Source organism: Lolium rigidum, chromosome 1, assembly GCF_022539505.1.
Source record: "Lolium rigidum isolate FL_2022 chromosome 1, APGP_CSIRO_Lrig_0.1, whole genome shotgun sequence".
NCBI classification, from domain to species: Eukaryota; Viridiplantae; Streptophyta; class Magnoliopsida; order Poales; family Poaceae; genus Lolium; species Lolium rigidum.
This window is the reverse complement of record NC_061508.1, coordinates 138,478,087-138,493,726: the sequence shown is the minus strand read 5'-3', so window position 1 is coordinate 138,493,726 and position 15,640 is coordinate 138,478,087. Positions and strand designations below refer to the sequence as shown.

General features: G+C 48.4%; 2 protein-coding genes across 5 annotated transcripts; one reads left to right on the top strand and one right to left on the bottom strand.

Moving 5' to 3' along the window:
* Positions 1 to 1,265: 1,265 nt before the first annotated feature.
* Positions 1,266 to 4,506, bottom strand: LOC124678286. Its single transcript, XM_047214227.1, has 3 exons — positions 4,162 to 4,506; positions 1,665 to 1,844; positions 1,266 to 1,534 (listed from the first exon to the last, which is right to left on the bottom strand). The coding sequence occupies exons 1-3, from the start codon at positions 4,393 to 4,395 to the stop codon at positions 1,460 to 1,462; spliced, it is 489 nt and encodes a 162-aa protein (XP_047070183.1). The 5' UTR covers positions 4,396 to 4,506; the 3' UTR covers positions 1,266 to 1,459.
* Positions 4,507 to 4,670: 164 nt separating this feature from the next.
* LOC124678084 lies at positions 4,671 to 10,551 on the top strand. 4 transcript variants are annotated; one of them, XR_006994395.1, is made up of 5 exons: positions 4,671 to 5,023; positions 8,528 to 8,824; positions 9,032 to 9,105; positions 10,055 to 10,190; positions 10,377 to 10,551. XR_006994395.1 is itself a non-coding variant. In XM_047214042.1 (4 exons), exons 1-3 carry the CDS (start codon positions 4,692 to 4,694, stop codon positions 10,186 to 10,188), a joined length of 540 nt encoding a protein of 179 aa, XP_047069998.1. In that variant the 5' UTR covers positions 4,671 to 4,691; the 3' UTR covers positions 10,189 to 10,190; positions 10,377 to 10,551. The 4 variants fall into 4 exon arrangements, 1 of the variants encoding a protein (XP_047069998.1); XR_006994375.1 differs by lacking the exon at positions 4,671 to 5,023 and adding an exon at positions 7,359 to 8,167; XM_047214042.1 differs by lacking the exon at positions 8,528 to 8,824.
* The last annotated feature ends 5,089 nt before the right edge of the window (positions 10,552 to 15,640 follow it).

Below are 15,640 nucleotides of genomic sequence, written 5' to 3'. Positions count from 1 at the left end.
GACGCTTCGACTGCGGGGGTGTTGAGATATGTGTATATTTGTACGTGTATCTTCTGTATTTATGACAGACTCACCTCCTTCCATGTATAGTTGAGGTTATGACCTATATAGGTACATGTATTTGTCTCACATCAATGCGTTGTGATTTGCATCATTCTACGTGAGGGCTTGGTGGTGCGGCGATGGGATCTCGGTGGCGCGGGGAGCTCAACGACAAGGCGAGGAGCCGAGTGAGTGGGGTGCAAGTTTCGTGCGGGGTGAGGGTTTCATGTGCACACCGCACCGCGCGGTACCAAGCGAGTGGGAGGGAGTGTGGGTTGAGGAAGAAAAAAGTTCAATGGTTTTCCTACCTTTTCCAACTCTTTTTTCGAACCAGCGGGAGTACTTCACTATGCCTCAAAACGTGCTACTTTTGAAGTATTGAAAAATTTACTCTAAGGCCTAGTTTGGCAACAAAGTTTTTCTAAACTGAAGTATTATAAAACTGACGTATTTGTGTGCGTGGCAAAGAATACTTCAGTTTCTGGATACTTTAGTATTTCTCAGCTTTGGCAAAAATTACATAGTGTTTGGGAAATGTTGTTTTACAGCCCCTTTGATCAACTTTTGATTGGTAAAACATGCTCACTCTCTAACATACCAACTTTAGGAAGTGAAAGCTAACCTGAAAAAGCATGCGTTCTCGTAGACTCTCTTGCCGGCCGGACGCCGAGGTCGGATCAAATTAACAGGAAATAAATAACGGATGAAAGATAAAAGTATTTGTTGTTTGTTTTGGCTGACCACTATCCCATCCCGAGAATATAGATGGTAGCGACGGCAGCTTAAGGTAGAAACGAGCTGGGAACTCTTTTTATTGCTTCTCCGTTTCAAAAAAAAGAGGTCTGAAGCTGTTTTTTCAATAGTTCAAAAATACCACAGTTTAAGGTATACTAAAGTATCGATACTGCAGTTTCTAGTCACAGCCAAACACATCAAAGTATTTGAAACCACGGTATTTTAAAAACCCGCGGTATTGCTTAAATACTTCAAAAATACTTTGTCACCAAACGGAGCCTAAACCTTTTTTTCTGAAACTGAAGTATTTTCAGGAGAAGCATAAAATACTTTGGTTTTGTAATACTTCAGTTTTAGAAATACTTTGTTGTGCCAAACTAGCGATTTCTATCATTGCTCAGATAATGCCCGAATTATGTAGTCGAGAGCAAATGCATTAGAAGCTGCGGACAAGTAGTTGCATGGAGTAAAATATAAGAGAAGACTTGTTAACGAGCTGGTGAAGACCTACTTGTTTTCTTATTATTCCGCGGCAACGTGCAGGTATTTTGCTAGTATAAGATGATTCGTCGACAAACCAGCAGCAGCATAGTAGAAAGTAGAAACTAGGAGTACTACAAAAATATAAGATAGGCTAAGTCAATGGCGGACATATAGTGGTCAACAGATCCGCTCCAGATCTTCAGGAAGACTTGGACCCAGCGTCACTCTTTTTTCCACCTCCAGCTCGCAGCTCTTCAGGAGGGCCGGACTCTAGCTAAACACATAATAAACAAGCAAAAGCAAGACCACATTAGTCTCTCAAAGAAGAAAAAAAGACCACATAAACTAATTGAACTAATCGCTAGAAATGCCTTCAATCTGAAGTATCACAGTTAGAAACTCACCAGTATTCGAGTTATCCGAGGAACATGGCGAGGCCCTTTCAAGTCATTCCATAATAGTAAACCAGCAAGAGCAAAACATGAAAGTTTAAGGACTTCCATCAAAGCGTCCTTAACAAGCTCAGCAAGCTTGACATATGCCGTCAACCTTTCCTGGTAAGTGCTTGGCTTAGGTTTACCACGCTGAAACAAAATAAATAAAAACAAATAGAGTGAGTAACAATAACAACACCAACTTAGCCTCTCGTCAGCAAGCCTGACCAATTTGACAGTCAGCTTTGGATGTTTAGGCCTCACACCTGATCTAGTTAGGAAAAATGTGAGACTCCTTCAACATTTTGTACAATGCAATGCCCTCTAATATGGAAACTCAGACACTGTGATCCTTCCACCGACATCTAGGCATAAATAATGATAGGGATGACTATATTTTATTTAGAACAAAATATAGCCATATGATGGGACACAAACTTTCGGCTCTCAGCCACAAGCGCACATCGTATGTGTGCAGCTATGCATAGCATCGTGATCCGTGGACTAGCATAATTAAATTCAGAAGGTTGGTCAAAATAGTAATACGACTGAATACATAGCAAAATACACATTTAATGGGTCTGACCGTCATGATTCGAAAAGGCCAGGATAGAACATGGCTGTGTCTAGGGCTCAGGGGCCTCTCCCTTTGCGAACATCAATTTTCTGTTGCTGCCAACTGCTGGTATAATATCTTCAACTTCTGATTACGAGGGCTATGGATAACAACGACGTCGAACTTACCAGGTAAGCCTTTTTTGTTCCTACAGATTAGCAAGACCAAAGCTTGCATTGTGTTGCTCCTTCAAATCTAACAAATTGTTGCATCCGTGCAGGAATCATAGAGAGCGAAACAATGGATTATTTGTTAAGTTATTAGAGAGAGAGAGAGATAGAGAGAGAGTAGGAACACACATATCAGTACTTGTGTATCAGGAACTGGACAAAAGAACAGAGTTCAGTGCGCATCTGATGTGGAAGGTTGGGTTCGGAGGTGCACATCTCGTGCTGAAGAAGCAGAGTTCTCCCTCGAGAGGAACATGACCGCAGAAGATCGAGGTGAACAAAGCATATGCCAGGGATGCGGTCAAATTCGTGGTGTGAAGAGCTTAATATGTACTTCATGTGAATCAATACTCCCTCCTTCCCAAAATAAGTTGCCTATAGTTTTTGGTCAAAATCAAACATTTCAAAGTTTGATCAACTATATAGGAAAACCTATCAACATTTATAGTCTCAAATTAATATTGTTAGAATCATCATGAAATATATTTTCATATTGTGTGCATTTGGTATTGGAGATGTTGATTTTTTTTCTATATAGTTGATCTTTTTTTTTTACTTTGACCAAAAATTATAGGCATCCTATTTTGGGAAGGAGGGAGTACATTAAATGGACATGAGTGTACTAAACGGTGAGTGATCACGATGGCAGACATAGGTGGGACGGATAGTCATATTTTCACTTGTGATGGTAAAGAAGACTGATTTCAATTGTACTTAATTTGCTATGCTTTGTAATCCATAATTTAGTGCATTAGCATTCTATCATCTTTCAGGTTACCATTTATCTTAGGTTCCATTCCTAAGGAAAGTGGGGCATCGCCTTATATTTTGACCCAAACGCATGTTTCTATCTGATTTTCTTTATTCAATATGGAGATGGATCACAAGCACAACTTAGTGGTATCCATGTTTGACATTATATTACTTTTCAAACTGAGCAGGTCACAAGCACAACTTAGCAGTATTCAGGCCCAGACAAAAAAATTAAATGGTAGACGAGCGATGACCATGTGTAGCCAATGGGTCAGGGGAAGTTGTAGTCTGGAATTCCTGACTTGGTATTTGATGATGGGACAGGGAACGCAGCTTTGTACTAGTTTCATTGCTCCTCAGAAAAAGGGGGAAAAAAGCTTTAGGGTTGTTTTTGATTCATAGGAAAGAAAAATCATATGAATAGGAAAAGCATATGATTGGAATATCATGGCTAGTTCAATCCAATAGGAAGATGAGTTGTGTTTGATTGTGCCAAAGAAATTTTTCCAAGAGGTATGACTTAATGTTTTATTCCTATAGGATTTGCACTACAAAATTCCTATATAATTAGTTACAATAGGATATGTTCCTATGATTCAAACAACTAGTGTAGGAAAAATTCCAATAAGATCTAAATCCTACACAATTCCTATCCAAATCCTATGAATCAAAGAAGCCCTTAACTTGATTGGTTCTAAACAACCTAGATCCCCTGAAACTTCATGGAGACAAACACACCATGTTGGGTTTTTTTTTTTGCGAATAATGTTGGGAATTGTTTGATTTAATATATATAACATGGACGGCTAAGCTTATGTAGACAGAGAAGATCCTAGATCGAGTTATTCGCGCAGCGCTAGGTCTAGTAGGCAAATCGAGGGGGAAACGAGAGAAAGATCTGAAATTATTTTAGGAGCGCGTCACTTACATGGTTTGAGCGCAGCGGGCGGGCATAGGTCCGCCCTACTGTAGACCTACCCCCATGGATTAGCCTCGGCGACAGCCGTCGTTGCTCCTCCGCCAGAGAGAAGGTGCGGCCCACTGCAGGCGGACCGACGTGGATGAGCCGCCGTTGCTCGTCCGCAACGGCCGCCCTAAATATCGCCGGCGGTCGCTGGCAAGCAAGCCTCCTGGCCCCGTGTCGAAGCGCCGCCATCGCCATGGAACGATTCTTCAATGGTTTAAGCGAAAATTGGGTGGACGTTCTTCGACCGATCCCCTCTTTATGAGAAGAAGATGAGAATATCCCCGACCCCAAGTCCAATACGGTGACGTATTCTATTGGAAAACGCTACATATCAGGCGGAGGCTCGGTGTGCTCGTAACCTCCGCCTCCTGCTCACGACACGTGTCCGCAGGCCCCACAACACCGCTCTCTCTCTTATCTTCCTTTTCCAAACGTCTTCTTCGTTCCCCAATTTCTCACACCCCGACGAACTCCTCCGCCGCCGCTGCTCGATGGAGCTCCTCTGCCTCCACCGCGCGGAGAAGGCGTGCTGCTTGCGGGAGCTCCACCGCCCGACGAGGGTCTTTTGCCCGCGGCAGCTCATCCGCCACCACCGTCCGACGAGGGTGCGCTGCTCGCTGGAGCTCGTCTGCATCCACCACCAGGCAAAGGCGCGCTGCTCGCGGGAGATCCACCGCCGACACCGCCCTACAAGGTTGTTGTGCCCGCGGCAGCTCCTCCGCCACCACCGTCCGAGGCTGGAGAAGCTACGGGAGATGCAGGAGAGCAGGGAGTACAAGGAGGAAAACACCGCCTCCTACAAGGTTCAGCTTAGTTTCGGCCGGTACTAACCATCACATTCTTGCGCTTGTATCTAATTCGTTGCTGCAATCATCCGGAGATCTCATAAAAAACAAATAAGAGTTTGCATCATCAGCTCCTAAATTGGATGTGCATTGTTGGTTAGGAAACATCACTATGTTGTCATATAAGCATTACTGGAAGATGCAATGATTTTACTTTCAGAATTGGAGAGCTCCTAAATTGGAAGATGCATTGTTGGTTAGGAAACATCACTATGTGGCTTCATGGGGTCTGGCCATGGATGCTGCGATGGCGGCGAGCGCCAGTCTGGTGGTTTGTTACCATCATCTATAGTAGTTGCCGTCAACGGCGTTCGGTAGTGCTTCAACCGGCTATAGAGGTTGCTGCGAACCAGCAACGACGATAGTGCTGCCATGGGAAACAGCTGATGCTTCCAGCGGTGTAGGGCGGTGCTGCAAACGGTTAGAGGTGGTGCTACCAACAGTTGGTGGCAGTGCTGCAAGGGATGGAAGTGCTGCTTTCCAGTGGTGGCACGCGGTGCTTCCAGCGGCGGCCCTCGGAAGCCGCCGTCACCGGTCGATGGAGCTACGGGCGTTGGCGGTCGGTGGTGCTGTCGCCGGAGGTTGGTGGAGCTACAAGCGTTGTGTGTCCTTGCTGCTATGGGGAAGATGGTGGTGCTGCAAGGAACTTCCTTGCTGGCTGTGTTTGTAGCTCAACGGAGCTCATCGACGACCGAAGTGCTTCAAGCGATGGGCTGCGGAGCTATAGGCGTTGTGCGTTCCTGCTACTAGGGGCGGTTGGTGGTGCTGCAAGAGACTTCCTCGCCGGCGGCCGGAATCGGATGGTTCAAGAGGTGAGACGTAGAGCTACAAGCGTTGTGCGGCGCTGCTGCTAGAGGCATGTGGTGGTGCTACAAGGAACTTCCTCACCGGCGCGGTTGTAGCTCGCCGGCGGCCGGAATCAAGTGTTTCAAGGGTTGAGGCGCGAAATTACGAGTGTTGAGCGACGTTGCTCGCTAGAGGCGGGTGGTGGTGCTTCAAGGAACTTCCTCGCCGGCGTAGCTCGCCGGCGACTGGAATTAGATGCTTCAAGGGTTGAGACGTAGAGCTACGACCGTTGTGTGGCACTGCTGCTAGGGGCAGGGTGGTGGTGCTGCAAGAAGTTGCAAGGAACTTCGTCAGAGGCGGCGGTTGTAGCTCGATAAGCTCGCCGGCGGACCGAATCGGGTGCTTCAAGGGATGAGCCGCGTAACTACGAGCGGTGTGTGGCGATGTCGTGAACGGCGGCGGCGGTGCCGCAAGGCGGCCTAATCGGTAGCGGCGGCTCGCCGCAAGGCGGATGCTTGCGACCGGCGGCGGTGGTGCTCCAAGGCGGTGCGTTCGGCGGTGGCGATGGTGCTACAAGGCGGTGCGCCTGCGGTGGCGATAATGCCGCAAGGCGACGCAACCGGCGGCGGTGCTTCCATAGGCGGGCGATGGCCAGCAATAGCGCAGCTGCAAGGCGGATGCTCCGACCGGCGGCGGTGGTGCTGCAAGGCGGCGCGGCCGGCGGCGGTGCCTGCCATAGGCGAGTGACGACCGGCGTGACCTTCGGTGGCACGACCGCAAGACGGATGCTCGCGACCGGCGGCGGTGGTGCTACAAGGCTGCGCGACCGGCAATGGCGGTGCTGCAAGGCGGCGCTGCCGGCGACGGTTGTGCAGCCTTAGGTAGGCGACGATGCTGCTATCGGGTGGAGGCAGTGCCGCTATGGTTAGCGGCGATGCTGCAAATGTTCACCGACGGTGCTACCACCGGTCAGTGGTGGAGCTGCAAGAAAGTGATGATGTCACCATCCGGAGATGGAATGCGTGCGCCGGCGAGGAGTTTCACGATATTATAAATCTTTTGCTACAAATATTTTGTGGTTCAGCTACTTTAGTATATTTTTGTTGCTACAAGGACTCCGGCGATGTCTCTGGTGAGGTCCATTTTTTATTTACTTCTAGATGAACCGTTTTTTTTTTTTGCTTCAATGAAGCAAAAAGGGACTTTTTTTGCTGCAACGAAACAAAGTCTGAAGAGTCGTCGCAGCTCTCTTTCTATTTTAATCGAACCGTTTTTTGCTTCAATGAAGCAAAAGCGGAACTTTTTTTTGCTGCGATGAATCGCAACTCTCTTTCTATTTTAATCCAACCTTTTTTGCTTCAATGAAGCAAAAGCGGGACTTTTTTTTGTTTCAATGAAGCAAAAGCGGGATTTTAATACAAAGTTAGACACAGAAGTTGATCTAACGGTTAAAATTAGTTTGATCCAACGACGGGGGACCCGGAGGCTGGGACGTTTGCAGCCTCCGGAGGATCCTCAGCGCTATCCTATTCCACATCCCATCGGCCTGCGATAGTTATATTTACTATATATCAAAGCTGAACCTGTTTGCCGTTACCACATCGTTTTGGTAACTGTTCACGCACAATTTGCTCCAATCAGCCATAGACACGTTCTGCTATTATTTTACGTTCCAGGTTTTTCTTTACTCCTGCGGTATTTTTGGGCGGTGGTTTCTCGGGAATCATCTCGATGGTCTACCACGTCAAAGCGGTGCTTTTCCCCTTGCAAAAAAAAAAAAAAAACGGTGCTTTCCTGAGCGAAATATCCTCTCTTCCCCACGAGTCTCTCCCCTCTCTCCAGTCTAGCGGCAGACACACCCTCATCCCGTGCTTCCATCTTGCGCGCGGTGGTGGTGTGATCATCCGTGCTCACGCCGGTAGTGTTGGGCTGGTTCCGGCGGCGGAGGGACGCAGGGATGGCGGCCGCGACCGAGCCCGAGAGGCACATCCTCCTCACGCGCCTCCAACCCGTTGCCCGATCCGTTCCCCTCACCACGGCATAGCCCGACGGCCCGGAGCGGCCTCGCAACCGACGGAAGACGCGGCAGAACCCTCCGTCATGGGGCACCCCTCGAGGAGCACCTCCAGCCAGATATGGAGATGTATGGCGAGGAATTTGACGAGGAGGGGAAATAAGAGTCGGATCTGTAGCGCCATGCCTCCACACACAGCATGGACGGAGCAGAGCCAGGAGGCGGCGATCATGGGAGCGCGCACGCCTCACCCTACATGTACTTCCACGGCTACGTCAACGACTGGATGGGACACGACCCATCCCCTCTCGGTAACTAGCCGGTAAGCTGCTTCCGTGTCTCCCTCTGCTCTATATGCAGACCAGAAAAATGCAGCGGCAGCTTCAACTGGGCGTGCACGGGAGCAGCAACAAGGAGGAAATTGTCTTTCAGTACCTTGTGGTGTTCATCTGAACTAGGATTCCCTCTAGAATTGAAGTCTGTTATTATGGCTTTCAGTTAATCAATGAAGCTATACTTGCTAGGAGGTAGCTGACTGAGCAGTAATATTTAAGTTGATATAACCTCACATACAAAAGTTATTAATAATAGAGATTCGTTTAAGATAATTTGAGGTGACCACTGCTAGCATCGTCTATAATTTTCTGGTTTTGTCAAATTATGATACTGATTTTCGTACCAGATAGTCCGATACTTTGTAGCGACTGGGCTCCGAAAAAGAGAAGCATCATGCCGTACTGTGGATTGAGGAGATTGCATAGTTCCGCAAGATTTTGTGTTGCTTCATCAAGGCACATCAATATATTCTGGCACTAACCTTTCTCTTACTCTCTGCACTTCTATGTAATGTGTAATATTTACCTTCCTTTTTCAATCTGCGGTTTTATGGAGTGTGTGATCTATTCCCCTAAAGTTGTTTGGTGCTTCTCCCCTGCGTCTCCCTCCTCCTATATGCAGATCAGAAAGAAAAGAAGCAACGGTACCTACTTTGGTCTTCTTGGTTTACATTTTGAAAGATAGATGGACATTGGACATTGTATCGCTCAATCGGGGCAATTTGGTTCCGTAAAAGTTCTCTTTGCATTCATATTCATTTAGATATGTGTACCAACATATATCTTCCCCTGAAATAGCTGTGCTGATGCACCTTCCCTGGTTTGTGACAAATGGGTATTGTGTGATTCAGGTGTGCTGCTTCTACCTGCATACATCCTGCTAAGTCAAAGGTCAAAGGCGACTTTCTGGACATTGACCATTCAGGTAATTATATTTTTCTTAAGTGCTGCCCTTTTTTCTAATTGCAGCTTGGCTTCTTCGTTTTTCTATAGAGGGTGTGTCTCTATTAACTGAAAATAGTAGTGTACATGGTATTTCTTTTTTAACATGCCTATCATGTCAAGATTGTTTATCATGCATTACTAACAATTTTTTTTGGTCTGCACAACAAACAAACCCATTACTGTGGCTAGATGTGACACTTTAGAGTTCAAATCTTTAGGTACAGTTATAATTACCATCGTGTTTATCCTTGGAGAAAGTAGCACAAAGCTATGTTGTATGCTGCTCTCAATGAGTCAGTGAGAGCCAATATTATTTTCAAGTAGATAATTACATTTTCTTACCACTCAGTTTTGCAACTTTTAAAATTACATGAATTCCCTATACTCACATTTAAAATTATTGCCATCTACTTAACCAAGTATACAGATGTTCTCTTAAAAGAGATCAGTCAACATGTATCTGTAGGAAGTTAGAAGTGCAGATGCAGCTGGCTAATCTAGACATAAAAAGATCAAGCTCTCACAAGCACACACAATGTTTGAGCACAAATACAATGGCCCTGTTCTTACGTACACATTTTGGATTATTTCCATCCACTTAAATAGGTATCCAAAGTTGTGTTTAGTAGGAACTTAGAAGTGCAGATGCAGCTGACTAATTTTATCTCTCACATGCACACAGTAGGTGAAAAAAGACTTGGAAGTAAATCGAGTAGAATCATTCCGAGGTTGAAAAGACTCTAGCAATCAGTCCACATAACCATTAATATCGTAATAATTGGGTATCCCGAAGTTACACTCATCAATAAGACAATGTATATTTCGAATATTAGCTTTCCTTTTATTTTTTCAGCTTAGCAGTGCAAATCTGAAACAGGTGAATCAAAGGTATGATATTGTGTTTTTGTTGCTGACTTCATTTACTACAGCATGGTATTCTCCGTCATTGAGGTGGCTCAAGCGTGCTCTTTTCTACATGGCCATGTCGCTTGTGATCTGGCCCTCTGCTTCTGGTGCACAGCTGCCTACAGCCCGTGCACTTTGTGACATCTTATTGCGTTGAAGGTAAAATTGTGTTCAATGGCCAAGGGTCTGCTCTTGTGTTTCTTATCTAACTTATCTGGTGTGCGTCACTTATAAAATGTCCGACATTATGGTGTGATTATCATAGCTTCTGTTGTAGGTGAGGCATGGGATAACTCAATCATGTGCAATGCTTCTGTTGTGTCATTATCGTTGCTTCTGTTGTAGGTGAGGCATTGGGTGACTTATTCGTATGGGCATGGTTCGAGGTTAACATGTTATATATCCATTCAGAACAGAGCATGTTATATGCAAGAGGCCCATGGTTTAGTTTTGTGATGTTGACGAACTGCTACCACAAATAACGAAAGATATTAATGGATGGTGGCAAGAAGGCTGGCAATTCCGAGTTCTTAGTGTTCAACAAGATAAGGGAAGGCATGCTTCTTTTGTTTGTATGACACTGATCTTCGCCGCCAACTCACCGACTGCAAGAAGCTCAACTCCTCTGCCCACGACTACTTCAACAAGGTCAAAACGATCTCGGACACGCTGACCTCTATTGGCCAGCCTCTCCGGGACTCTGAGTTCGTCGAACACGTTCTCCATGGGCTTGACAAGGAGTACGACAACCTGGTGGGGCATGTTGAGGATCGACCCACACCGATCCTTCCTCACGAGCTCTATACGCGTCTACTGGCCACCGAGCGGCGCATTGAGGCACGCCGCCATGAGGCTTCTGTCGTCCACGACCTCGCCGCCCATGCGGCCTACCGTGGCGCCCCTAGTGGCGGTCGCGCACCTGCACCTGCGCCACGCCCTCCATTCTCTGGCCCGCCTGCTGGCGGCGATCAGTGGCAGCCTGGCCCGCCTGCTGGGGGCGGTCAGTGGCAGCCTCGCCCACCGGCTCCGCCATCCCCGGGTGGGCGTCCTCGCCCCATATGCCAATTATGTGGCATCACGGGCCACGTTGCATCGAAGTGCCACCGTCGCTTCAAGCGCGACTTCCTCGGCATCGGAAATGACGGTCGTGGGAACGAGAAGCAAGCCGCCATCGCCGACAGCTACTCCGGCTACACCCCCTCATTCGCCATTGATCCCACCTGGTACTTCGACACCGGGGCGACGGATCACATGACAAGCGAGATGGGTAAGCTCAACGCCAACGAGCCCTACCGTGGGCAAGACAAGGTCCGCACCGTTGATGGTTCAGGTATGCCCATCACTCATGTTGGCCAAGCATCTCTTCTCTCTAACACCTCCCGTCAGTTACACCTCCGCAATGTCCTTTGTGTTCCCCTAGTCACTCGCAATCTTCTTTCTGTTCGTAAGTTTACTTATGATAATGATGTTTTTTGTGAGTTTCACCCGTTTCATCTTCTCATAAAGGACCGAGTCACACGAGAGGTTCTGCTTAGAGGTCGAGTTCACCAGGGCATGTACGCGTTGGAGGCGCCGTTGGGTCCGGAGGTCTTCAGTGGTGTACTTGTGTCGACTGCACATTGGCATGCGCGCCTTGGCCATCCTGCGTCTCCTGTAGTGAGCCATGTTCTTCGTCGCCATGAGCTCCCTACTTTATCTAGTAATAAAAGTCTAGCAGTGTGTGATGCTTGTCAGCAGGGAAAAAGTCATCAGCAACCTTTTGTTTCGTCCACTAGAGTTATTTAGAATCCACTTGAACTTATTTACTCGGATGTCTGGGGCCCTGCCCAAACCTCTGCCAGTGGTCATACTTATTATGTCAGTTTCATTGATGCTTATAGTCGCTTTACGTGGCTCTATTTACTTAAAAGCAAAGCTGATGTGTTTAATGTGTTTGTACAATTTCAGCTTCACGTCGAGCGACTCCTTAGCCACAAGATTATTCATTGTCAGTCGGATTGGGGTGGTGAATATCGCAACCTCAACACCTTCTTTAGCAAACTTGGGATTTCGCATCGCGTTTCTTGCCCACATACACATCAGCAAAACGGTACGGTTGAGCGCAAGCACCGCCACATCGTTGAAACTGGTCTCACACTTCTTGCTCATGCATCTGTCCCTTTTCTCTTTTGGAGTGATGCTTTTTCCACTGCGTGTTTTTTGATCAACAGAACTCCAACTAGACTTCTCAGTATGAAGACACCTCTTGAGCTCTTGTTCAAGGAACTCCTGATATCACATTCTTTAAAGTTTTTGGTTGTGCGTGTTGGCCTCACCTTAGGCCATACAATAATCGAAAGCTTGAGTTTCGTTCCAAAAAGTGTGTCTTCCTCGGTTACAGTGCTCTTCACAAAGGCTATAAGTGTCTCCACGTTCCCACAAATCGTGTCTACATATCTCGCTACGTAGTCTTTGATGAAAACGTGTTTCCTTTTTCCGATATGCCATCATCTTCACCTGTTTCACCACCCACAAATAACTCTCCACTTAGTCTTGGCCAATTTGATGATGTTGCATATTCGCCTGTGTTACTGCCTAACCACGGTGCAGGTTCTGGTCGCGGAGCACGCCTTGAGCTCCTGGATGCGCCCGCCGAGCCACCGGCTATCACCGACGTCGATCACTGCATGGGACATGCAGCGGCGTCGCGTCCCGAGGCGTCCACCTCTCCGTCCGCCGCTGGGCCGATGCCCAGCCCACCGTCCTCGCCCTCGGTGTCGCCTGGGCCGAGCAGGCCGGCGTCCCCGCCCTGCCAGTCGCCTGCGCGGTCAGCTTCTGCTGGGCCGACAACCCCTGTCCCGTCGCCCTCGCCAGCTATAGGTGCCGGCTCGCCCGTGTCACCCCTACCATCGCCGTCACCACCACCTCCACCACCACCGCCGCCCCTACCTGCCCTGCGTCCTCATACACGCAGCCGCAGTGGGATTCATCGACCCAAGGAGCGCACCGATGGCACCGTTGCATGGATTGCCTCCTGTCTTGCTCAAGCACAGGAGGAACCGTCTGCTGAACCCCGACACTACCAGGCTGCTATGAGCATTCCACACTGGCGTGCTGCCATGGATCTTGAGTATCAAGCTCTCCAGAACAATGGTACATGGCAGCTCGTTCCTCCCCGCTCTGGTGTCAACATCATTGACTCCAAATGGATATTCAAGGTGAAGAAGCATGCTGATGGCTCCATTGAGCGCTACAAGGCTCGCCTGGTTGCCAAAGGCTTCAAGCAGGTATGGGCTTGACTACCAGGATACGTTTAGTCCTGTTATTAAACCTACCACTATTCGGCTATTGTTATCCCTTGCTGTTACTTGGGGCTGGACTCTCCGTCAGTTGGATGTTCAGAATGCTTTCCTCCATGGCGTTTTGGAGGAAGAGGTATACATGCGCCAACCTCCTGGTTTTGTTGATCCTGCTCGCCCACAGCATCTCTGTCGACTGGTGAAAGCTCTCTATGGTCTGAAACAGGCTCCTCGTGCCTGGCATGCCCGGCTTGGTGCCGCCCTTCGAGCTCATGGCTTTGTTCCCTCCACTGCTGATACTTCACTGTTTATTCTTCAGCGTCCCCAGCTCACCATGTATTTGCTGGTTTATGTTGATGACATCATCCTGGTCAGCTCTTCTGTTGCTGCTACAGACAAATTGATTGTGGCTCTTGGTTCTGAGTTTGCTCTCAAGGATCTTGGCAAGCTACATTATTTTCTTGGCTTGAAGGTTACTTATCCTGGCGATGGGCTTGCTCTCTCTCAGCAGAAGTACTCACAGGATCTCTTGTGTCGTGCTGGTATGCTTGACTGCAAGGCGGCGATTACACCTATGTCTTCTACTGAGGTTCTGTCTGCTGATGGTGGTACTTTGCTGTCTGCTGATGATGCTACTGAGTACAGGCGAATTGTTGGAGGTCTCCAGTACCTTACCATTACTCGCCCGGATGTTTCCTATGCTGTAAACCGTGTCTGTCAGTACCTGCACGCGCCACGGGATACTCATTGGACTGCTGTCAAGCGCATCTTGCGCTATGTGCGTTCTACTCTCACCCATGGACTTTATCTTCGGCCGGTGCCAACTGCTGTTCTTGCTGCCTTCAGTGATGCGGACTGGGCTGGCAACCCCGATGATCGGCGATCAACGGGGGGCTATGCTGTATTTCTGGGTTCCAACTTGATCGCCTGGAGTGCACGCAAGCAAGCCACAGTCTCTCGCAGCAGCACTGAAGCAGAGTATAAAGCCGTTGCGGATGCCACGGCCGAGATTATCTTGGTACAGTCTTTACTTCGAGAGTTGAAGATGAGTCCGAAGCAGCTGCCCATCTTGTGGTGTGACAACATTGGCGCCACATATCTGTCGCTCAATCCAGTGTTTCATGCTCGCACCAAACACATAGAGGTTGATTACCACTTTGTGAGAGAGCGAGTTGCTCAGAAACGACTGCAAATCAAGTTCATCTCGTCTAAGGACCAGCTTGCTGACATCTTCACCAAACCGCTTCCGCTTCCACTGTTCCTTAGATGTAGACACAATCTTAACTTACTGAATACTTCAGGTCACAGTTAAGATTGAGGGAGGGTGTTAGACTGTATATCTGTACATGTATTTGTATCCCTGTATGTACATTTTGGTACCCCATATATATATGAGATGGGCCACGCCCTAGAGCGTTGAGCCAGTTCCTCCCAAACCCTCTTACGTTAACACTCCTTGACCGAAAATGCATCTGGCACCATCTCCAGCGGTGCAACGCAAAGTGACCGGGCCGTTCGCAGAGACGCAAACCTGCCGCCTATTTGCGGCAGGTTTACGTCTGCGCGGACGCGCAAAGTGTCCACTTGCGTCTCCATCGTGCCCACCTGGCAGCGAGTCTGCATCGAGGGCATCGCTTCGGCGGTCAGCGCTTTCGCGTCTGCGCCGGCCGCAGCTGCCTGTTCTGCGCGCGCACTAGCGGGCGGCGGCTGGGCTTCTGCGTCGTCTTCAATGGCATCGTATCCCGCGCGCGATCGCACTTAAAAGTCCACCGACCGCGTTCCTCCTTCGCCCACACCTCCACTCGCACCACCGCCGCCGCAGCGCCATGGGGAAGAAGAACGACTTCGAGGCCTCCGGTGAACAAGCCCTAAGGGCTCGGTTGTGGCCCGATCTCACGAATTGACCAAGAACAAGAGGCGGGCGAGGGATGAACACGAAGAACACGGCGAACAACACGGCGAACACACGCAACACAACCCGATACAATTCCGTTTTACTCCCGATAGCCCGAACCACTATCCCGATAGAATCTCTCAAGGGAGAGACACGAGGTAGAATCCCCGAGAGAAAGACCGATATACGATCTATGGAGTCACACGTGTGAGAGACCGCAGTAGAATCACAAGTGCGAAAGATAAATCATATAAGGAGTGCCTTAATACAACTCATAGATTTGTGTCTAAGAGAGGAGGGGGTTTCCCTAATCCCGGAGGGATGGTGGAGGCATAAGCCAAGTTCTCACTCAAGTTATGTCTTACTAATGAAGGGGGAGGTGGAAGCCTATATATAGGGAGCCACTAAGGAGGGGTAGTTTAGGGAAACAAAGGGGT

Bases quoted from the DNA above. Each gene is read 5' to 3' on its own strand.
- LOC124678286 (XM_047214227.1), bottom strand. From the start codon at position 4,395: ATGGCGATGGCGGCGCTTCGACACGGGGCCAGGAGGCTTGCTTGCCAG. The intron at 1,845-4,161 runs GTAAGTGACGCG...ATTTTGTTTCAG, and splicing joins GCCCGCTGCGCTCAAACCAT to CGTGGTAAACCTAAGCCAAG. The intron at 1,535-1,664 runs GTGAGTTTCTAA...TTATGTGTTTAG, and splicing joins CTCGGATAACTCGAATACTG to CTAGAGTCCGGCCCTCCTGA.
- LOC124678084 (XM_047214042.1), top strand. From the start codon at position 4,692: ATGGAGCTCCTCTGCCTCCACCGCGCGGAGAAGGCGTGCTGCTTGCGG. The intron at 5,024-9,031 runs GTACTAACCATC...TGTGTGATTCAG, and splicing joins GTTCAGCTTAGTTTCGGCCG to GTGTGCTGCTTCTACCTGCA. The intron at 9,106-10,054 runs GTAATTATATTT...CATTTACTACAG, and splicing joins TCTGGACATTGACCATTCAG to CATGGTATTCTCCGTCATTG.